The 24,128-nt window shown below is 41.6% G+C and overlaps 1 protein-coding gene across 2 annotated transcripts in view; it reads left to right on the top strand.

Annotated features, from left to right (window-relative positions):
* The window catches only part of ACAN (aggrecan), a 203,732-nt gene that overhangs the window by 131,032 nt on the left and 48,572 nt on the right, over window positions 1–24,128 (top strand). For both annotated transcript variants that reach the window (XM_086958124.1, XM_086958125.1), the window contains exons 11-12: window positions 8,676–8,858; window positions 17,802–20,114. In XM_086958124.1, the coding sequence (XP_086814250.1) occupies window positions 8,676–8,858; window positions 17,802–20,114 (2,496 nt within the window). The remainder of the gene's footprint in view (window positions 1–8,675; window positions 8,859–17,801; window positions 20,115–24,128) is intronic.

Here is a 24,128-nt window from a genome sequence, read left to right on the forward strand (position 1 = left end):
TGCCCTTATTGGCAGCTAACAGCTGTTTTTTCTAACACAACTCAAAGATACTAATTTCATTAACCATTGAAAAATGAAACGTTGAAATAACTGATTTCTGACCCATATGATCACAGGACCAACCACAGATTCTTTGACTGAATGGATTGATCCACTGAATCATGATGCTCTTTTCTGTAGTATGTCACTATATTGAGCTCAAGAATACTGACCTGCACATATATCAGTTACACAGTTTGGACAACCAACAGATAATCAAGGGTCTCATTTGTAGGGAAGTATAGATTTACTACTCTTACCTCAATGTTACGCAGTTTTTACAACTCTGTCATTACCTCGCGGGTGAGTACCATATGAGTCTTAAACATGGAGGTAAGCCCCAAGAGCGCACTTATATGATACTATACCAAGCAGGTAAGTAATTTTAAAATGATTAAGTATATAAATGTAGAAATATATCTGTCATGTGTTTCTATATGCATATATATTTTAGTGTTATGTCACTTAACAAAGGTAAAGTAGGGGATTTTAGGGTGTAGAGATAGTTAGTTGTAAGGGGTAGCAAGATGTTTTTACGGTTAAGGGCTGGGTAGTGTATAGGGGTAGTAAGGAGTTTTTAAGATTAAGGAGATAGTGTATAGGAGCTGTAAAGAGTTCACAGCATTCAGGAGAGGGTAGTGTGCAGGGGAACTAAGGGTTTTTAAGACTTATGGGGGCTTATTATCAAGACAGGCTATACAATTATCGCCGCTTTAGCTGCAGAAAACTTCAGCTAAAACGGAGATAATGGGCTTAATAATATGCTCTATGAAATTCCAATTGAAGTCCATGCTAGATGTGAAGGACATCTAACATGGGCTACAATTGGAATTCCATAGAGCATATTATCAAGGCCATTATAGCCGTTTTGGCGGCAGTTTTCTGTCGCTACAGCGGCGATAATTGTATCGCCTGTCTTGATAATATGCCCCTCGGTGCGTAGTGAATTGGGGTAGTAAGGAGTAATTCGGATTAAGGTGTGGGTAGTGTATAGGGGTAATTGCTGGTACCAAAGTGGGTTTTTTTCAAACGTGGATTGAGATGATTTTCTTAAGATAAAATGTAATTTGAGAATAGAATGTAACACAGTCACCATGTGATTAACAGTATATTCTTCACCAACAGTCATCTAACACCATTTAAACCCCCTGCAGTATTTTCATACTGTTTTCTTGTAGTTTGTTACAATCTTTTTTTATTTATTTGGCATTAGTTTATAGACAATGGTGGGTGGGGGTCTTGTTCAGAATGTTTAAACAGTATACTTTAATTTGTAGTGGCAGCTTCTTATGCCGAACACTCGCTTAGCTATCACAGAATGATTGTTACTGCGTGCGTACACAACTTTCATTAATTGCCATTGTAATTTCAATACTCTCAACCCGTACTCAGCAGGTGAAAAAACTCAGAGCTAAAGAACTGCTGCTGAGAATAGTATGGCCTGCAGCTCACATTCTTGAATACTTTCATGGCTACCTCAGTCTTTCATCCTCCTTGAGTTAATAAAAAAAATGCATTGAGTTAGGTATCAAAAACCTTATTTTGTGTTCTATTTTATTATTATTAGTAGTGGAAGTAGTAGTAGTATTCGCATTATTACTGCAAGCGTCTTATATTTTGTGAAAATACTTCTTCCCAATTGCCAGAACCATAAATAGTGACACAGATTTAAAAATATGTGAAAACAGGATAATATCTGTCAGCCTCTCTAACACAAAATCTTTAACCTGACTCTTTATTTGCCAGCCTAAAGCCCACATTCCATTCCTTTTCCTCATTTTCAGTAGGAAGCCTAATAAACTAGGACCAAGAGGAATTATGAGAGAGTCTATGTCATGTGAATTCATCTAGCTCGTCATCATGTGTTTTCATATTCCTACATTTTGTGACTTGGGGCTAGATGTAGGTAATTTTATTTTACCACTTCTTAAATACCCAATTTTACCGATTCGGTATTTAAGAAGTGGTAAAATAGAGGGGGGGGGGATGTAGGTATTACAGAATCGGTAAATACCGAATCATTAGGATTCGGTATTTACTGATTCTGTAAATACTGATTCGGTAATGCCAATGATTCCTATGGGCATTGAAGCCCATAGGAATCAATGGGCATTACCGAATCGGTATTTACCGATTCGGTAAATACCGATTCCAGCAAGGGTGCAGGGGGTGTCACTTTGACACCCTCTAGCACCCCAAATACAGGCATGTGTGCCATGTGGCATACATACATGCCCTATGGGCATGTCTGTCTGTCACATGGCATAGGTGTGCATGCACACATGTGCATGCACACCTGGATTCGGTATTTTACCACCCAATTGGATTGGGTGGTAAAATAGCGAATCTGAAAGGCCTTTGGGACTCAGAAGAGTCCCACCTACATCTAGAAGTTACCGAATCAGTAAAAATACCGATTCGGTATTTTACTGATTCTGTAAATTTACTGAATCGGTAAAAATGGCCCTCTACATCCCAAAAACCTATTTACCGGCCAGTAAATGGCCACCTACATCGGGCCCTAGATCCTGTACATAGGAGAACTTGGATGTCATGATAGACTAGGCAGTAAAGCTGCCATGCAGAATAGTTTGGGCTCACAGATCATCATTTTGGAGAATGTGTAAAGGAATAGCACTGTCTGACTTGTACAGTCTGCAGTTGGATCATCAGAGCTCTTATAAACACTCTGGCCCCTGAAGACATAATCATAGAGCCAGGCATCCGGCAAGGAAGGATAGAATTGTTGCCCGGGACCTAATGTCTGATAACTATATAATTGCATCAGTGCATCGTTTTCAGAGCAGTGACACGTGGTACTGCCTCTAGGGATGATACTTAGCTTTACATCGTTCCTGGAACACTGGGCACCATAGGTTTTGGAAATGACCCGTGTTGAACAAATACTGGATTAATTAACATAGCTAGTCTGGAAACTCACACTTTCTCATAATCTCAAGAATAATACAAACTGCAGAGTTCCTGGTCGAGAAAAGTTAAGACACTTAGAATGTGCCCTTTATACTATGTCCTGTCTAAAAACTTCAAACAGTGTAGAGTGATCATTGAAGCACAGGCTCCCTTCTTGGGGCCGCTGTAGTAGATGGCGCCAGGAAAGCCACGAAGGAACACTGAGCATGTGCTCAGTCTGATGGAGACACAACAAATCAGAGGGGTTGGATTGGGATTACAAATGGGCCCGGCACCCTAAAAGTTAAAAAAAAGGGTTCAGATTTGCGGATTGCGCCTTTTTGCAAAACACTACACCAGGGAAGTATGCAGTATTTGGACCTAAGATAAATGACGCTCAGGGGCATTTCGAAAATCCAAAGACACAGGAAAATTCTCAAGGATGTCGCTTGGGTGAATTCCAACTTGCTTTATTACTCAGAATCCCATGTAAATGTCAAAGTTTATCTGTGTGTGCAGAGAGTCAGACTCTGTTTCAATTCTTTGTTAGGCTTCAAACAAATGCAAGCACAGATGTATATGTCTCTACCCCGCCAAAGAGCCAGACACTGTGTGGATTTTTTGTTAGGATAAAAAAAACAATCAAACAGTATCTGTTGCCTTTGACTGTGCTCCCGAAATGAGTCAAACACTGTTAGGGTTTTTTTCTAGAGTAGTGTCTAACTCCTTGCTTTGGTATAGACACACAATTCCTTTATTTCCCAATACTTTTCTTGGACTGAGAAGCATTGGGGAGGAGGGAGCTGTGTGAAACTGAGCCAGGAAATAGGAATTGGATGGGGAGGAACTAGGAACAATTCTAGCCCATCCCCTTACGATCTCCCCCTTCTGTTTCAGTTTGTCTTTTGGTGGCACAGGAGAGGTGTTGAGACCATGGTGGAAAGATTTGGGCTGCTCTTCCCATCAACTCTTATTCTTCCTTCCCTCCCACCAACAAAAAGTCTCTCAAGCTCGTGAGGCAGTAATAGCTGGTCTTAGCCCCTCCCGTTGCCGCGCCCACCAGCTAAATCCTTGAATGAACCTAGGAGGAGCTAGGTAATCCCTCACAGGCCCATCCAATTTGTGGGTTATGCCACTAGTGATGTCACACACATATTAATAAGGCAGCCCTGAAAAAAACACCGGGCTGCCTCATTCAGGGGTGTGTTAGTGCCGAGAAAGAATCAAGCACTGGCAAACTCCACTCACACCAAGGACCAGAAGAAGTGTGTCACCCATCGAGGGCAAACAACAAAAATGGCCACTGGCGTGGCTGTTGGCTGCCCTTGACGTATATACATATTAAGGGCGCCTTGGACACATTTCCATTTCTTGCATTCAATGGAGCAGAGAGAGAATCAGAGAGATAGGGAAACAAAAACACAAGAAAGGAAGGCTGTATTGGATCTTTTAGACCCTATATTATAAAGAAAATCCTACATTCAAATACAGCGAAAAACAGACTCTCACACCCAATGCGTTTGGTCATTTTGAAGTGCCCAAGATCCATACACATGCAAAAACAACGGTTGATGGACAGAATGCAGAACAATGTCATACATTCACCCAAGTACAGAGATCTGGGCCTAAATCCATCATTTGGATTAAACCCAGATCAGTTGACTGGGGGTGCGTGTTTGTTTTGCTCAAGTACTCCGTCCAGCATCCCCTTTGGTATCGCAAGATCCATACACAGCAAGACTGCCATAACTATGGCAACAAATCCAATTCCCTCCCTGTGTGGAACACCCTACAGGCAAACCCCAGGCCATAATTTTCACTCACATGGGTTTAACCATTCTAAGCTAACATTCAAGATCTTAGTGGTAAGGCAAAAGTACTACTTAAACCTGGTGTAGTGTGCCAATACATTCATGGGAAATGTATGCATTATTATGATATTTAGTGAAACGGGACAAGACACATGAACAAATGGGACAAGGGGAAACTACCTTCTTCATGCTCTTGCTCATTAAAGCCCTTACAAATAAAGCTGAGCGTCCGTGCATATTCAGAATCGAATGTTAGAGCTAATGTCACATCCGGGTCACAGAGAGCTGATGTACCCTTATTGGAGTGAGCAATAATGGAGAAGGCTGGCAGGATGATCTCTGGGTCATGGCAAGAATCTGAGGTGGCATTTGAAAAGAAGGAAGCACAGGGACATCAAAGTGAGGTATGTGTGCTGGAATAGACAAAAACTCTCTGGCATATTCAAGAAATTAAAAACGGAGGATAAGAAACTCGTATGGCTAAACTTGAAAACTTGGTTTTAGAGTACTTCATAAAGTGTTGATTGTTATTAGACAACTTAGTAGATGTTGCCCTGTAACCCTAAATTGTAAACAAAAGACCATAAGTACATTACTGTCTCTGAGCCTTTCAATCTTTCTAGTTGGAGGATTAAATACTTAAATGTTGGGCAACCGAACTTGAATGTTCAATAAATAGTGGGTGGACGGGTGGGTGGGGGTATTTATTCACATCTGACACAGATGGCAAGCTTTTTGAGAAATGTTCCAAATATTGTTCCCGTTAAATAACAGGACATTTGATTGCTAGAATTGGATTTCTGTAAACCTTTCGCAGTAGATGTCCCGACCTATTTACAAAGAGGGAATTTCCTAGTGAGACACTCACCTTTGCCCATTAAAGACACAAATGACAGGGTGAGTAGTTGCATTTAGTGGTAAAGAGGTCAGGTTAGTTAGTTCTTCAATGTACCAGAGCAAAGCAAAGAAGCTTTTCATTGATTAGATGTAAATGTAAATGTATTTGAGCTTGTATAGCGCACAGCTACCCGCAGTGGGTTTCCCGGCGCTTGCTTAGGGAACCCGTCCTGGTATTCCCCTGTGAGATAACCCCAGCAGGGTATCCACAAGGTGAAAGCCAGGCATCCCGCCGCGAGGGGCCGTTTTGGAGATTAAGCAAGCTATTGCCCAGAGTCGCAGAGTGTGAACCCGTGAGTCGAGACGGCACCGGAGCGAGAATTATCGAGTCTGTGGAATTTTTTGAGCCCAAGACCCGCCGAGGCGGGGAATTGAACCCTGGTCCAGGGCCAATCTCAGATTTCGGGTCTGCCGCCTCTAACCCCTGAGCCACACTTCTCCAATGCCAAATTTCAATTCGTTTCCCCTGTTAAGGTAAAATATGTCTTGTTTGATTAGAGGCTAAATGCATGCCTGGTGGGGTATGACAAAAATAAATCAACCCTAGGAACACTAGAAAGGGTGGATTTATAGCAAGGAATTTATCTTCAGCATAATCAAGAATGAGTAAATGAGAGACTGAGTCATTCTGTGTGAGTAAAAACGAGTCCGTAAATCATCTATATCAGTGTTTCCCAAACTGTGGGTAACTAGACAATTTTGGGGGGGTCGCAAAAGCCAGAGTAATAAGTAAAGATGCATTCAAATTCTGTATTAAAGTTGTCACATTCGCTGGTGATTCAAAGACAGAGGTCAAATGTTTATTCTTTTAATATGGGGTTTGGTGCATACTTTTCTTTCTCCTGACTGCAAAGTGAGAGGAGTTTTTAAAGTGAATTATGTGACAATGTAGGATGATGTTTTTAGCAAGACACTACAACATGTAAATTCCTGTAAATGAACTATATACATCCAGCAGTTAGGAAAGCAAAAATAAAACACTTTTTCCCTCAATTCTGAAGAGTGTTGGAAACAGAGATTTTAATAGGATCAAAACACATCAAGACACTTACTTGGTGAAGCACAAATAATAAATATTCACAGAAACCCACTTGATTTACACTCATTTTCATGTGTGTGCTATATAGTTTTATTAGTAAATCTTTGTGTTTATACAAATTTAGCGGCCATTTCAACGGAAAATATGCTGTCTGTAAATGACAAAGCGCCACCACACAATGCTTTAGTTACATAAAAAAATTGCCTTGCCTCATGTCCATTAAAGGTAAATGGGTCAGGAAAGTATATTGTTCTAATAAGTGGCTCATGATTCTAAAAAGCTTGGGAACCACTGATCTACATATGGTATGCTAACAGGACTACAATACTGCTGAACTAAGTTACCATGCACCACCTTAGGAGCAATGTTCACAATAAACTGACTTAAGTGTGCATTTGCATAATCCACCCAAAGATATTGTCTAACCAGTAGTAACTCAGAGTAGTTCTGATGTGCTTTCCCTAAAAGCTTCTAATTGATTCTAAAAGGAAATTGCAGAGATCAATACTGGGTGAGAAAAGGTTCTATCTAATGAGAACTGTAACAGGTTTTTGTAAATTAGATATTTCTAGAAGTGTGCATTATGATAATTCTGCCCACAAATAGCTTGCATCTGTTTCAGATTAATTGTAGCACACCGTGCATTACATGTTGATACCATTGGTGCCATAGTGTTGCTAAATTCATACTCAGACTTTCTTCTGATCTTCAAAGGCCTATAGTGTAATATGTCTACATAATGTGGTCATATCAAATCAAACCAGCATTAATAACCTCCAGATGTATTTTTGACTGTAATATGGGGAGATAATATGTAATATGTAATATTGGGGAGAGGATGTGGCCTAACAGCTAGGGCGGTCGACCTCAAATCTGCAAAACTCGGTTCGAGTCTCGGCAACAACACTCAACATCCTGTGATTCTAGGCAAATCACTTAATCTCCCCATGCCTAACATCATAGTGTCCTCGAGTAAGGCAACTGGTGCTCATGAAAAACGCTTCAGGTCAAGTTTGCGCTATATAAAACTCTGGAAAAAAACTAAATATCCATTCCTCTAATTTTGGTTTCCTATTGTATTGTGCACCACGCATATATATATTTTACATTCATGTGCTACATCAAAATGCAGCCATCCCTTGATTTAATGGTCTATACAATCAAGTCTCAGTGCCTTATGACCAGCGAATTTGTTGACTAGATATACATTTCTTTGACTTGCGCTTCAATTCAACCCTTTACTGTCAACATAATTATGCACGTCAATGCATTTCCTCAAGCTGCATATGTTGCTCAGTTTTGGAGCACTTCGGAAGAATGCAGTAGTATAAAAACAGCTAAATTGTGCAAAGCATAATGCTTAGTGCCCGTTCAGTACCAGAATTTTTTTGCAATATTTTAACCGTTTCTCTCGTAACATATAGAAACAAACTTTGTAATGTTTAGCCCTCATAGCATTTCCAGTACTTGGGACTTTTATATCTTACCACTCAATGTACTAAGGAACAGAGTGAACATGTTTGTAATGCTTTCAAAGAATTGCACCTTCTTGATTTATTCTTTCATTTTGGTTTAATTTGTTTCGAGTGGGTTCACATCCGTCTGTGGAGATGGGGCCAATGCACGCAGATTCTCATTTTTACCCATCAATAGATGTGACAATGGTTCTGACACAATGTGGCATAAAGTGCAAAGCTTGACCCAATTATGGCCTGTTATATGCCCTTTCTACTGAAATGTTCTCTGCTTTTGGTGAACACCCAGCCCCTACAGCCTTCTCCTAGCCATTTGATAACCCACTGTGGGTGACAATGTTTGTACTGGGATTGGCTTCCTGTGCATTTCAAGGGATGATCTCCCTACCTGATGTACTAATTAGCATCTGACTGATAGGATAACATGGGTTTAAGATTTTATTAGTAGGTGTACCTTAACAACTAACATTCTACCATTATGCTATCATTTGTCTTGTTTTATAGCCATACCATCGGAGGAAGAGGAAGTTGTGACCCCCTGGATTGACGACGAGCTTGTGGTGACTGACATACCTTCCGGGGAGGAGACAACTGTGGATATGGAGCTTGCCACTCAAGTTGAGAATCAGACAGATCTTTGGATCACTGATTTCACCACCCTTCCCATTGATGTGTCAATGCTGACTGGTAGGTTCATTAGAGCACCCCCAATCTTACCACAGAGTCTTCTTGAGTATCAGTCAATGTGCCAATGAGATCAAAGGTTGGTTTCATTTAGAGTTTCTGGGCTTTAGTACTGGCACCAAAATAAAATGAACTTGTGTTAATAAATGAACTGTCAGTGTGGCGTGGAAAAAACATTACAACTTAAGACCTTACAATATAAAGCCTTCCAACGTGTTTCATGCAACGTGGTGGAGTTTGTTTATTAACTCACTTTGACTTTCCCCATAAGTAGTCATTGCTCTAGTAGAGTTCTTGCTCATCAAATGTGTATACAGTTATTAAGCTATCCCTAATAAATGGTTCCTAATCATTGGCAGATGAAAACCAAAATTAATCAAATGTTTGCATAATGCCAAAAACCTGAGGGCTTCAGGGCGTTGCGTGAATCTAAGAGCTCCAGGGAATAACTATGGTTTCTGGTCAGCCTGGGCTATCTCACATGCTGTTCTTCTTTAGAGGTTTCTGATACAATGTCATTCAAATGTATGGAAGCTCAGCCGCACCACACCCGGTTCTTTTGTATTGAATCAGTTCAAATAGATGTCAAATGTCTTGATGCTAAAGGTAGTGTCACTATAACCCTAGTGTGATACACACCATGCTTTGAGAAAACGTAGTGATTGCCTGAACATTTATATTTCTATGCAAATCAGTTAATTGATGGTATATTAAGTTGATTGTCTTTCCTTTGATAATAAGTAATGTGAATGTTTCTGTGCTATATAGAGTGAAAAAGGAGACTATAACTCTCTCCAGCACATGTAATTAATTAAATAGCTCTTAGAAAAGGAAGGTAATCTATCTTCCTTTTCCCCGGATCCTGTTGATTTTAGAAAGCAATCAGCAAATTAATAGGTTTGCATTGTAGCCATACAAATTAAAAATTCTAGCTCAAAGAACTGCAAATAAGCCTCCCATGTTCCTTTACTCTTCACGATCTGTTAAAACTTACTAAGATTAGAAATTGATACAATATAAGTAGGTCAATTGGAATCAGGAGACTCCGTGGTCATTGCATTGTCTGCATTTTTGTCAATGTCTGCTCAATAAGTTGCAGATGTAAAAAAAAAATGACATCCTGATCAAACGGATGAAAGATTACTAAGCAAAAAGTGCCACACATCAGTTCTGCCATGCACTCACCCCATATTCAAGGGATCTTACAGCCCTTCTCGAATTCAGCCCACTAGAGGGACGGCTCCTCATGTGGGACCCAGAGGAACACGACATTTCTAAGAGTTATCAAGCACTGATTACCCACAGTACGTCAACACTCGAATCTCTCCAAGAGACTTGGCAAACAGACATAGGACCCATTAACAATGATGACCGGAAGGAGGCTCTAGAGTCCCCAGGATGGCTGCGATCTCCTTACACAGTTGAAATATTTACACAGAGCATACTACTCCCGGGTGTGGCTTTATAGGGCGGGTCTTATAGATTCCCCGGCATGTCTGTGTTGTGAGGTGGAGGAAGCCACTTTCATCCACACTGTGTGAACATGTCCAGCCTTGAACCGGTTTTGGAGGGACGTTCATAGTTGTCTGGAAGAGGTACGGGTGGATATACACTGCACACCATGGCTCGCATTACTACACATCAAAAAGGCCATTGGAGGCAACAGATATAAAAGCCACCTACTGTTCTTGGGTTTGATCTTGGCCAAGCGGGATATAGCTCATGCTTCGAAAGCACAGACCCCTCCCCTGCTATGGGTTTGGAAGCGAGGTTTAGATTTTTGCATGAGATTGGAAGAACCAGTATTTATGGCCTGGGGTGCCCTCAAAACATACAGGTATATGGCAATGCTGGGCAAACTATAGGGGTATTCTCCTGACTCCATCGACCTGCCCCCCACACCCGGCGTTGTTGGATCTGGAGGTTCTACCTTATGTATAGCATACTATATGTATATACCTTTTCTGAGTTGATGAAGTGGATGATTGCCGGGTCAGTATCCAGGAACACGATCATATTCCCAAGATTCCTCCCTTTTTCTATCACTACTGCAGGGTGTTCTTTTCTTTACTGTTTTTTAAAATTGTTCTTCTCTTTTTCTTTTGTTCCCGTTATTTTGCATCCTGCTTCATATGCCTAAAAAGGCTTTCGAGCATGTTTTTGGCAGAGAAAATTTAATAATGTTTGTGCCACACATCGTCCTGTAAACCAGCAGACACCCCTGGTAGGGTTAAACGGGTGCCTTTCAGTTGCTGGTTGATGTATTCAGGTGTTAAACTGGTGTTAATTAGATATAGCGTTGCCCTGTATATTTTGCTTTTTTTATGCCACCTAATTTTATCGACTGTGCCACATAATGTGGTCCTTCACTGCCACATAATTCCAGTGGCTATGAATATAACACAGGGTTATCACACAAAATAGGAGGCAATGTATAGTAAAGAGGTATTGCTTTTAAAAAGAATACATTATCAAGACACGCCTAGTTACCAGTAAAAATAAGTATCTGTAGGGAAACCCAGGATTCTCCAGCAATTACAACTAACAAGGGTTAAGATCCCTAACGAAGAGTAATATAATAAAGATGGTGGCTACTGTAAATTAAATAAATGGGCCAATGTTAATCTTTGGGCAGGGTGCATGAAGGTTACTGTTCTGTTCCTCCACAGAAAGTTGTGTTGTATCTAGATTGGGATGAAAGTTCAGAAAAGATGGAAATGGCAGAATAATAGTTTCGGTAAAAAGTTCAAGTAGGCTGCTTGGATGTTTTCTGGTATCTCAGGAATCCTATTGGACTTTCAGCCTTGCAGACAGAAGTGTCAGACATGCATAAAAGAAGCGAGGCTGCATGTCTGTCCCTTTGGTATGCTCTGAAAATATCTATCGCATTACTTAATATCTTATTGTTCACAAAGAATTAGCCCCATTGGAGTTAAGAATAGAAAATCTACACCGAATGGGACGAAATTTTGGACACAATATTCATAGTAAAGGATATTTTTCAATACAATATTCTGAAATACAACTGTAAAAAAGAGGATCCCACCAATTGAGGAGGGGATTTTCGGGGGCCTTGGGGTCTTGTAGCTGCCTCAAGACTCTGTTGCCCACTGTGATAATAAGGGCAAAAAAAATAAAGGTGCATCATATCCAAATATAACATCATTCATAATAGCACTATTCTTAGTTCCCCCGAGTGCCTGTGATATTTGTTTCTCACAAGCATGGATAAGAGACCTAGCTGTGATGTGCATCAGTTCTAGTCACTCGCGGTAATGTTTCTCTTGTTCCCACGCGTTTCTCATGATTCTTCAAATAAGATAGCTGCTGGAGGAGTTTCTGGGGTAGACAAACTTGAGTTTGTTTGCAGGCAGCCAAACGTAGTACGACCCAGCTAATTTGGAAGTTTCCTGACCCGAGTGTTGCTTATTAGTTTCATTTTCAGTTAAAGGCTCTTTTTTGAGCAGCAGGTAATTAGTCTTTGGTCCCAAACTGGTCAAGGATGTTCCAGAGATCAGGGCCCCAAATTGCTGAAGACAGGCCCCATCATTTGGACCTTTCAGCTCCAGTTGATGGATGCTGTTCCGACTGACGCACAGAATTTACTAGCATCTACAAACCATGTGGTCTGTCTTTTTAGGGATGCCACTTTAAATTACTTTGCAATGGTTCTCCGCAGTAGTCCAGTTTAGTTCCGGTTTTTTCCCTTTCCCATTTTGTACTGGTATGTAAAAAATGGCCTGCTATGATGTACCACATCTGACAAACCCATTTCCCATGTGTTGTGGAGGATGCGGAATGTTGAATTTTTAAGTGGCCCAGTTGAAAGCAGTACATAGCACAGACCTATCAAATACTGCCATCTATTCCCGCCCCCCTCCTTTTTCTCAATGCAGTCGATCACAGTAAACTCTAGTAAATCAGGATTTTGTCTGTGTTTAGCTGCAAAGTGTCTGGCCACTGGGTATTGCTGATTCAAATTTTTTATCGCCCTCAAGTGCTCTAGTATCCTCAATTTTGCTGGCTTCGTTGTACAGCCAATATAAAATTTATTGCACGGACAACGTAGTGCATAAATTGCAAAATCAGTGTTGCAATGTAAATGTTTGATAATTTTATGGGCAATATGATCTTGCAACAATTTTAATGATTTACAATTGTGGCTGTGTCTACAGGCCTTACATTTCCTACATGGAAAAAACCCTTGGACCGAACTTGATTTTTGTGGTTCCTTAATTAATGTAGTGCTCAAACTATCTCTCAGAGATCTTGCTTTCCTGTAAGTTAGTGAAGGAGTTTCATTTATTGCATCTTTTAAATCACTGTCTAATTTAAGCACATCCCAGTATTTTTTCAAAGTGCGACGAACCTCCGATGCCTGACTGTCATAAGTAGTGATAAAACAAATTTGTTCTTTTTTATCACGTTCCTTGGGGATGAGTAAGTCCTCTCTCTTAAGAAGATTAACTTGATCCTCTGTTTGTTTAATTATGGTTCTACTGTATCCCCTCTCTTGGAATCTTCTATTCATTTGTTCTTTTTCTTGATCAAACCCATCTGGGGTACTGCAATTGCGTTTGGCTCTTATAAGTTCCCCCAGAGGGATGCTCCTAATCAGGTTGGGGGGGTGACAGCTTTCTGCATGTAGCAGGCTGTCACCTGCTGTTGTTTTGCGAAACAGGGTGCTGCAAAGTCCCTCATTCCTAACTTCCAGTTTTACATCTAGGAACCCTAATTGGGTTTGGCTCATTGTGCTCGTGAACTGCAAATTCAGAGAGTTATCATTAAGGATGGTTTCAAACTCTTTAGCCTCCTCTAATGTACCTCCCCAAACACAGAAAATGTTGTCTATGTAACGCACCCAGAGGATGACGTGGGTACTAAAGTTGGAGATGTTATTCACCACTAGCTCCTCCCACCAGCCCAGGTAAAGCCCTGCGAAACTGGGGGCGAAGCAAGTACCCATCGCCGTCCCTCGAATTGATTGTACAACTGTTTATGGAAGATGAAATAGTTATTTTGAAGACAGATTCTCATCATCTCCAAAAGCATGTCAGTGTGTGTCAAATGCAAAAGTTATCTGCCCCTCAGAAAGTATTTACTTGCATCTATACCCAAGTCTTGCAGTATGCTTGTGTAAAGGCTGGTAACATCAAAGCTAATCAGCCAATACTCCGGTTTCCATGCCAGGTCCCCAATAATTCGGAGAAAATCCGAGGTATCCCTGACATAAGAGGGCAGTGTCTGTACAAAAGGCTGCAGGAAATAGTCTATATATCTTGAGGTGTTTTCCAACAAACTACCTACTGATGATACAATTGGCCTCCCTGGAGGTGTACAAACATTTTTGTGTAATTTCGGCAATAAGTACAGGGCTGGGATTTGCAGATATTTACATTGGAGATAATTATGTTCCTCATCTTCTATCGTACCCCTAGCCTTCCAATTGCTCAAATTGTCAAAGTATTCCTGTTTTGATTTGTTGTATTCCTGCATAGTTGCTTTTACATAATTGTCTTGATCTCCAAGTTGTCTGAGCCCTTCATTCAGATACATTTCTAAAGGCCAAACTACTACATTGCCTCCTTTATCACTATTTTTAATAATCACATCTGACCAACCTTCCATCTCCTTCATAGCCAGAAACTGTTTTTTAGTCAAATTCAAATTTTGTTTGGGTCTATGCTTTTCAATTCACCTCAATTCTTTAACCATTCCTGTTTCAAAACTATCAATATAGCTATTCACAATTTGTGGCACAAAAATTGATTTAGGCTTAAACCCACTTGCGCTACTCATTTCAATGTTGATATCAGAGTTAATTACATTAAAAAATGGGTCCTCATTAATGTCATCACAATCTGCCAGTTCGTGAACTGCATGTAATAATTCAACATCATGCGCTGATAATGCATTTGGTTTATCACCAGTCCGATCCTTCTTTGATCTGGGCATAGTTGCATGCCATTTTTTAAATTTTAATTTACTCGTGAATTTAAATAAATCAATGCATGCATTTACAAAGTTGAGTTTAGCAGTTGGGCAGAAAGATAACCCCCGTGTTAGAACCTCTAACTGATCATCAGAAATAGTATGTTTAGAGAGATTTACCACAGTCATGTTGCTGGTTACTTCCTTGCTGCTTTTCTTCTTGTCCGGACCCCCACAGGACTTGTTGACTTGCTTACTGAGCCTTTTCCTCTTGCTCTTGTTCTGCCTCTGCCGCCTCTTCCACGATTCCTTGGCAGGGTACCTGTCTGGCGTCCCCATGATATTAAAGCGTACTCGTTTAAAATTCGGTCTTTTGCCGGCAATTGTTCAGTTGTTTCTGAGATATCACTTTCAGCCGAATCACTCTCAGATTGTACTGATTGTACACCTTCTTCCGCATTACTTATTTGTTGGTCAGAGTGTTTCTTAGTCGTTACCTTCTTCTTTATTCCAGTATCACATAGAGCATCAAAGCGCTAAAAAGTTAAAATCTGGCCTTTGTTGTAGTCAACTTCGTCCCGGTGGAACTTCCTTTGTTTTTTTGGCTTTTATCTCTTCTTCTATTTTGTCTAATCGTTTATCCAATTTCAACATTTCAGTGGCAAATTCGCTTTCAGTATATTTTTCTTTAAGTTTCACAATTAGGGCTTCACTTTCTTCATTCAGCTTGGCACATTCTTTTTCGGCATGTTTAATGAGCATTTTTAACATGTTACTCGAACATGTATGATTGTTCTCCATCCACTCATTTATGAGCTCGGGGTCAGGTTTTTGAAATGTTGGAGTTATGAAAATTCGTAACCCTTGTGGTATTCGGTTGCACTCTATGTATTTTGTGAGGGCAACCGCCTCCCACCATTTCGACTGTTCACTTTTAAGCGTTTTCCACAGTGCATCCCAAAGTTGCTTTAACTCATCCACTTTTTTGGCTTGTGGGGCGGTTGCTTCCTCATCGCCTGGTTTAGCCTTTGTGAATAACTTGGCAGCTGCCTCCTTCCTCCGACTGTTCCTTGATTCCGCCATTTAACCTTCAAACAACGAGCCCGCCGGCATACGTTGTAAACTCTGCGCGTTCCCTTCTTATTACGATAAGCCCGGAAACCTTTTGCTGGTGTTCTCACAAGTAAAGAACAAATCCGCTACCAACGTGTGACTCCGCTCGTAACACAGAAGTAGACAGTGATCCTCCCGGACCTCTTACTTCCTTACGTCTCAGCGTTACTCCCACACCTGTGCGTTTTCACTCTTCTTTCCTCAGCGGTTCCTGATGGGCAAGAAGTTTACATTGAAATCCAATCACACAAAAAGCGGCGTGCTCTTGCCTCTTTTTTTCGATGGGCGCTCGGCAGGGTTGCCAACCCATAAACTTTCAGTCACCTCCTGGTTGTAAATCCTTCACATAAACCAGAGTCGAGGCCCCAATAGTGCGCAGAAAAGGTTTATTTGGCACAAGGAAAAATATACTACACGTTTCGAGGTCAGCCGACCTCTTGCTCACGGGTGGAGGTATGGTCCATTGCCATTCCTTTTAAAGTGATAGTGGCATGTTTTTACAAACGTACATGTGATCAAACAACTTAAACAACATACTTTGAGCGTTACATTGTTACTTAATCAAAACCTCGTGGTATTCAATAAAGTTGCAGTTTTAAACAAAACGGATTACACATTGTTGAACCTCGCGTTGTAATTATTATTAAAGTCATTGTATCCATGTCCCTGGAAAATGTCCATTTTGGAATATCCATTAAAGCCCCAGTGGGCAAATATTAAATCTCATACTCCGTTGGGGACGAATTATTTTATGGGACATAGCTCATTTTTCCCAGTATTGCCCCAGTGTTTTTAATGATCTCACTTGCTCAAAGCGGAGTGTTTGCTGTGGCTTGGCAGGAGTGGTAATGATTGCACCAAGCCACAGCAAACATCTATGTTCCAGATGTGGGCATCCTGCGACATAGCAGGTGCTGGCCCTGTGGTATGGTGGTTCCCAGGGCCATCTATGGCTCCAAGAGGAGTGCCTCACTGCTCCCTCCTTTATTTTTGTAGGGCCTACCCTGGAGAGGTGGAGGTCACTGGGGCCAAGAAAGGCCCGGGAGGGGGGCCGTGTGGCCCTTCTTCCATTTATAAAAAATGAACTTGGCCCTCTGGAGGTTGTGGTCCAGGGGCTTGTGAGGGTCCCTGAGGCCCCCCACTACAAAAGTATTGTGGTCATGGGGAGGTGGTGGTCCATAGAGACGGGGGTCCAAGATGCCCCATACCATACATTAGCCCCCGGGAGATGGTGAGCCATGGGGCACGGTAGGTTCAAGAGGCCCCCCAATTTGTTTTTGCAATGTGGCCCCAGGGAGGTGGTGGCCCCCAGGGTTTCCTGAGAGGCCTCCCTTTTTCAAAATAAATGAGCCCCAAGGAGGTAGTGGTCCCCTGGGCATTAATAGGCCTCTGGAGGCTTCTTTTAGAAGAATGTGTCAGGACTCCGGGAGAGTCCTTCAGAAACTGGGACTATCCGGGCAAATCTGGGACGTCTGGTCACTCTTCCTTCTTTGTCAGTATTTTTGCTGCTCTTCACCTCCACAAGATGACGTATAGGGGGTAAAACATATTGGTTTCATTCTGGTTTTAAACACCAAACACTACATACCTTATAAATGACTCATCAGTAAGTGTCACATGCACCCTCACTTCGATCGTTATGTGCCATGTTCTGATGCTAAACAGTTTGATTAAAGGGCACCCCTTCACAATGCAAAATATATGTTTTAAAGAAGCCCCATTAACTCCCATTCGGACAACGTGATGGCATAAGACATAACCTTGAAGTACAGTAACCACTAATATGTAGTTTTTCAGGCAACCAATATGCAATGTATAACTGTATGTTAGTGAATAACTTTAAATGCCTTTGGTATAGATATACACTCCTGTGTAATGTGTGAATCTTTTATTTATTTATAGCAACTCCTTCGGCTGCTCCGCCTGTCACCATCCCTGAACTTGTCAGCGGTGAGTCATCTGTGTCCACCAGCGGGGTGCCTTCAGGGGAACCATCTGGAGAAACATCAGTTAGTGGAGAACCTTCTGGAGAGGCATCTGGACTTCCAAGTGGGGAACCTATCATCAGTGGAGATATCTCTGGAGCAGAAATCAGTGGTGAACCATCAGGGGTTGGCCAAAGTGGAATGCCATCTGGAATCTCCGGAGATGAAGGCAGTGGCCTACCATCTGGAGAACCAGAAGTCAGTGGCTTACCTTCTGGAGAGGTTGAGGTTAGTGGCCTACCTTCTGGTGACATTGATGTCAGTGGCCTACCCTCTGGAGAGCAAGTGGAAAGTGGACTGCAATCTGGAGAAATAGACATTAGTGGGATTTCGTCTGGCATTCCTGAAATTAGTGGGCTGCCCTCTGGAGAGGAAATTGTATCTGGAGACACATCAGGGATTTCTGACCTCAGTGGTCAACCTTCAGTGGACTTAGAAATCAGTGGTACCCCAGAAGTCAGTGGAATGCCTTCTGGAATATCAGAAATTAGTGGAGAGCTATCTGGTGTCGAGTTAGTAAGTGGACTCCCATCTGGCATTGATGATCTTAGTGGACTCCCCTCAGGTTTTCCAACTATTATCCATATAGACACTCCTTGGGTAGAAGGTGTAACACAAAGTCCTGGAACAGAATCAGAAGGCCAAGGCGTAACTGAGGTCAGTGGTGCTGGGGCTGTCTCAGGATTACCATCTGGTGACTTGGGCATCAGTGGGTTACCCTCAGGATTTGATATCAGTGGAGAACAGTCTGGATTAATTGAAACCAGTGGTGACGTTTCTGGGCAGTTCGAAATCAGTGGTGATCAATCTGGGATAATTAGCAGTGGTGATTCATCTGCACCATTTGATATCAGTGGGGAATCATCTGGCATCCAAGACGTTAGTGGAGAAGCATCTGGAGTAAGTGACATCAGTGGAGACCTGTCAGGAGTGATTGATGTTAGTGGGGATCTTTCTGGGATGATTGATAGTAGTGGGGAACTATCAGGTATAATGGACATTAGTGGAGAACAATCTGGCATCATGGATCTAAGTGGAGAACTTTTCAGTGGGGATGCAGACGTAAGTGGAATGATTTCTGGTATCCATTATGAAAGTGGTGAAGCTTCTGGCATTACTTTTATTGATGGTGGTTTGGTAGAACTGACACCACCTACCATTAGAGAGGAGGAAGGGAAAGGGTCTGTGGAATTTAGTGGTATCATTTCCGGAGATGGAGACATCTCCGGTGTCAGTGGACAATATTCTGGTCTTACCGATATTAGTGGTTTTATTTCTGGATTTGACGAAATATCTGGATTCACTAGTGGGCACATAGGAGCCAGTGGGATTACCAGTGGAGATGGTCAGTTTAGTGGGGAATCATCTGGAATTGAATACTTCAGTGGATTACCATCTGGGGCATATGATGGCAGTGGACTGGCATCTGGTTTTCCGACTGTCTCAATTATCGATTCCACATTGGTGGAAATGCAGACACAATCACCTGTTGCACAAGAAGCAGGAGAAGGACCATCTGGAGTCATAGAACTGAGTGGATTGTTTTCAGGCGAAAGTTCTGGTGACATTTCTGGTGTTTCAGAAATTAGTGGTGAATCATCAGGAAAAATAGACACTAGTGGACTATCCTCTGGCATTGCTGAGATAAGTGAAGAACCTTCTGGACTTGTTGACATCAGCGGCGAACTCTCTGGCATCTCTGATCTCAGTGGAGACACATCTGGTCTCTTAGAAGTTACATTAATTTCTTCAGAGTTAACAGAGATAGTAACAAAGCCCACAGTGTCACAGGAGATGGGCGGATTAACATTCCCTTACATTTTTGAAACAAGTGCTGGACTTTCTGCGTCTGGGGAAATCAGTGGAGACATTTCTGGAGTGACTGCAATTAGTGGGGAGTCATCAGGCATTCCTTTTGCCAGTGGGGAACCATCCGGGGCAACTGAAGCAAGCACAGCAGTGAGTGGAGATGTTTCTGGAAGTTCCGACTTCACTATCCTGGATGTTTCAGGGGAAACCTCTGTGCCGGACATTGTTATTAGCACGAGCATTCCAGAAATTGAACTGACACAGCATCCTGATGGCCCTGAAGAGGCTAAGCTTGAGATAGAATCATCTGCAGTACCTTTGTCTGAAGCATGGGCAGAGAGTACTACAATTCTGGACACCACACTGCCAACATTAACAGCCGTTCCTCCTCAAGTCTCTCCAGAAATGACTGACGCAGAGGGTAAATCTCATTTATTTTATCTGTGATGAAATGTGAAAGTGATTTACTGTGGTCCCTTGATGTCTCTTTTGCATGCTTTGAGAACTGCAGTCTGTTCCAATTCTACAGAGTTATTTTTTCTGAAGTGCCAAATCATAACAACTATAATTAGGAGTTGGCACAAATTACTCTAGCACAGTAAAATTAGATGACAGTATAGAAATGATAAGTGATGGTGATTAACGTGTTTTCACGTGTACCTTTTTGCTTTGCAGTTATGTTCAAAATAACTATTCCCGAGTGTGTATGAAGTTGACAATAGCACGAGAACTATAATAGATGTCCAGTGTGAAAGCCGGCCAGTTAGGAATTAGTCCCTAAGCATTTAGCTTTTCATGTGCACAATAACATCTCTCCCGAAGTTGTGAAACCTGAAGAATATCAAGCGAGTTATATGTGCGAACAAACCTATGCCATGAATTCCGTGGAAAGAGGTACTTTTTCATGGGTGCAATTTGTTTCAGTAAAATTGTTCTGTAGCCTATTGGATTCGAGGTGAATGATTGTTTCAGTATTTTAGCGTCATGTTGGCTCTGCATGATGACGGAGGATTGTTACTGATAAAAGTACCTTTTAAAGGGTAGGTACTTAGCGTGCAAACCGGACTGTGGAACCATTTTTGTTTTAATTCCTTGCGGCTAATATTTGAACTTTGAATTATACATCCACACTCCAGGGTGCTTGGTAACAAGTTATCATTGCTTTTCAGGCTATCACTTCACTAATGTGTACAAAATCACAGGTACCGATTCACTTCATTAATAATCTTTTCAGAACATAATATACAATGACATATTGTTCTTTTCCTTCATGCACACGCATTTAGAGGAGATTAATGCCATTTGAAGAGTGATGTGGTATCTAGAATACCAAATGGTCCTGCGATGTCAATTAATTATGAATATGATAAAGGAACGATATTGCATTATTATTCAGGGGATAATTTTGATTGGCACTTCGTTTTCAGGTGCATAGTTCAGGGCAATCATCATTTCCGCATCATCATCAATGGCAGTTTAAATGATATTGCCCCCCTCCTTAATTATATATATATATATATATATATAATTCAAAGAGTCAGAGCGCTCTCAGTAAAAGAAGATCCATCTTCGTAGAAGTATCACCAAATTATTTATTTCATTATAATCATTTATACACCATTTGACGAAATCGCCTCAAAACATCCAAAAAAGTGCTCTTTTTTGCCTAGTTTGTGCTTGGAAAGATTCAGGGTTATCCGTCATGCAAGATTCTGAGAAAAAAGGGGGGCCTCAAAGCACAAAATGTATTTTCCCTAGACTTTTTAGGGAGCGTTACCGCAAAAACTGGTCAACGGAATATCACCAAACTTGTCTGGAAGCTAGATATTGGTTTCCAGATTGTGTTGTTTTTTTGTGATTTAGTGTGAATCCGTTCAAGGGGGGGTTTAGAAATATTTGGATATCTGGACGGTTGGATTATAGGGACTCATGCAAGAGTTCCTGGAACACAATTAAAAAAAATAGAACATTCTGATTGGCGCAGGGAGCTTTTTTTGTTTGGGCCACTTTGTTCCCACAAGAGACATGCTCCAGTCAGAGCGAGTGCTCCGATTGGCTCCCAGGAACATGAGAAAAACGTTGTTGGCAGCCAATTCAGAACTTAGGGATTCAACCCCTGTCCTGAAGTGAAAAAAAAAATACATAATGGGGCAGGGCAGAGTAGGGATTACCTTGGCCCCTAGGCCATGTGGAGGGGACGAATAGGGACCTCCAGAGCGTCCAAAATACAAGTACATTTCCCACTGGATCATGGCAAAAAAAAGGCAGTTGCAAATTTTTATATATAAAATTAACTGCAAAAAAGTCTTACTTTTCACTCGTACAAAACAAGTGAAATTCAGCAGTTATATTTAGTTGAGCAAACTAGAACTTATGGTCCTGCAATGCACTGCTTAAGAACCCGCATATTACAGCACCGATGACAGTGTCATTGACATCACTGATGACATCATCCAGTGCATGTGAGTGTTAAAAATATATACCAAGGTACTACAACGTTTAAATAGTATAGTTTCTGTGCAACTAATGAGTGATACTATTTCTAACACATATTATGTGAGTGGCTGTGTGACTGTGTGCATCCATGTGTGAGTGGGTGTCTGAGTGCCTGTATGGGTGTGTGAGTGGGTGCGAGAGGGGCTCTATGAGTGTATAAGTAGGTTTCTAAATTGATAGCTGTGCGGGTGAGTGAGTGGCTGTGTGAATAACAGCATTGGTTATTGAATGGCTGTGTCAGCAGTTGTATGGGTGAGTCAGTGGCTGTGTGAGTGGCTGTATGGGTGCGTGAGTGGGCATGTAAGTGACTCTATGGGTGAGTGAGTGGGCGTCTGAATGTCTATATGAAGGGGTGAATGGCTGTGAAAGGGGCTGGATGGGTGAGTGACTGTTTGAGTAGGTGTTTGGCTAAGCAAGTTGGTGTGTGTGTGTCTGTGAATGGGTATGTGAGTGTTTGTGTTGGTGTGTGAATGGGTGCATGAGATGTTTTATAGGGGTTTAAGAGGGTGTTTGAGTGCTTTTGTGGGTGATGTCTTCAGTGATATCATCAGAGATGTCATTTGAGGTGTCATCAGTAATGTCACTGACCATGTCATGAGTGATGGATTATGTGAGGCCATAAGCAGTGCATTGTGGTGGCGTAAGTTATAGTCAGATCAGCTAAGGATAACTGCTGAATTTCACTGGTTTTGTACGAGTGAAATGTGAGGCTAACTATAACATCCTGTAACCTTTAGTTTTTCCAGTGAATTTTTTCAAGTTTTTAAAAGAAACTTTATTTCCTAACTATAATGTGCATGTAACCTGTTTGTTTCAATCATTTTCTAAGGTTTTTTTTTAATGTTGCTTCCTAACTATATGTCGCTGTAGACTTTGTTTTTTGACTCAATTTCTAAGGTTTTTGTAATTTTATTTTCTAACTAGTGAGTGAGTGGTTGTGTGTGTAGCTGTATAGGAGAGAGAGTGGGTGTGTGAGTGGCTCTATGGATGAGTGAGTGGGTGTATGAATAGTTGTATGGGTCTGTGAAGGGGTATGTGAGTGCTTGTGTGGGTGTGAGTAGGTATATAAGTGGTTGTATGCGGGTGTGATTGGTTCTATAGATGATGTCATCAGTGATGCCGACATCATTGATGTCATTGGAGATGTCATCAGTGATGTCATCAGTGAAGTCAATGACCATGTCATGAGTGATTTATTATGTGGGGGTCATAAGCAGTGCATTGGGGGCATAAGTTATAGCTAGCTCAGATAACTATACTGCTGAATATCTGTGGTTTTGTACAAGTGAAATCTGAACCTAACTATAACGCCCCTGTAACCTTTGTTTTGTTCCAGTGCATTTCTAAGGTTTTTCAAATACTTTTTCCTAACTATATTGACCCTGTAACCTTTGTTTCTTTTAATGCATTTCTACGTTTTTTTTAACTATTAGTCGCATTTGCAGAGTGGTCGAGAAAGGGGGTGGGGCTTCAGACCAGCTCTCAGGAATCCCACTGTGTGGGACTTACTGGATGTAATAGGAGGGCTTCTTGGCCCCCAAGGTCGCTCTGCATCCAAGTTGACTTCATCCCCCAACCAGTAGTGTGCTAGGTGGTGCGTTTGCAGAGTGGGGGAGAACAGGGTCATGGCCTCCAAAGACTTCTCAGCAATTCCCCTGTGTGGGACTTACAGAAGGTAACAGGACAGGGGTTGTTGGCCCCCAAGGACCCTCAGCATCCAAGGGGACTATCTACCCCAACCCGCATTGCGGGGGCGTAAGTTATAGTTAGCTGAGGTAACTATAACTGCTCAATTTCTCTAGTTTTGCTAGAGTGAAATTTGAGCCTAACTCTAACATCCCTGTAACCTTTGCTTTTGCACACAGGAGTAGGTCCTCGTACCAGCCCCCCCCTGTGATGGTACTCCTGTCCACCTTGCCTGCAGTCTGCGACCCTCTGT

This window comes from Lissotriton vulgaris, chromosome 2_1 (assembly GCF_964263255.1).
Source record: "Lissotriton vulgaris chromosome 2_1, aLisVul1.2, whole genome shotgun sequence".
Classification (NCBI taxonomy): Eukaryota; Metazoa; Chordata; class Amphibia; order Caudata; family Salamandridae; genus Lissotriton; species Lissotriton vulgaris.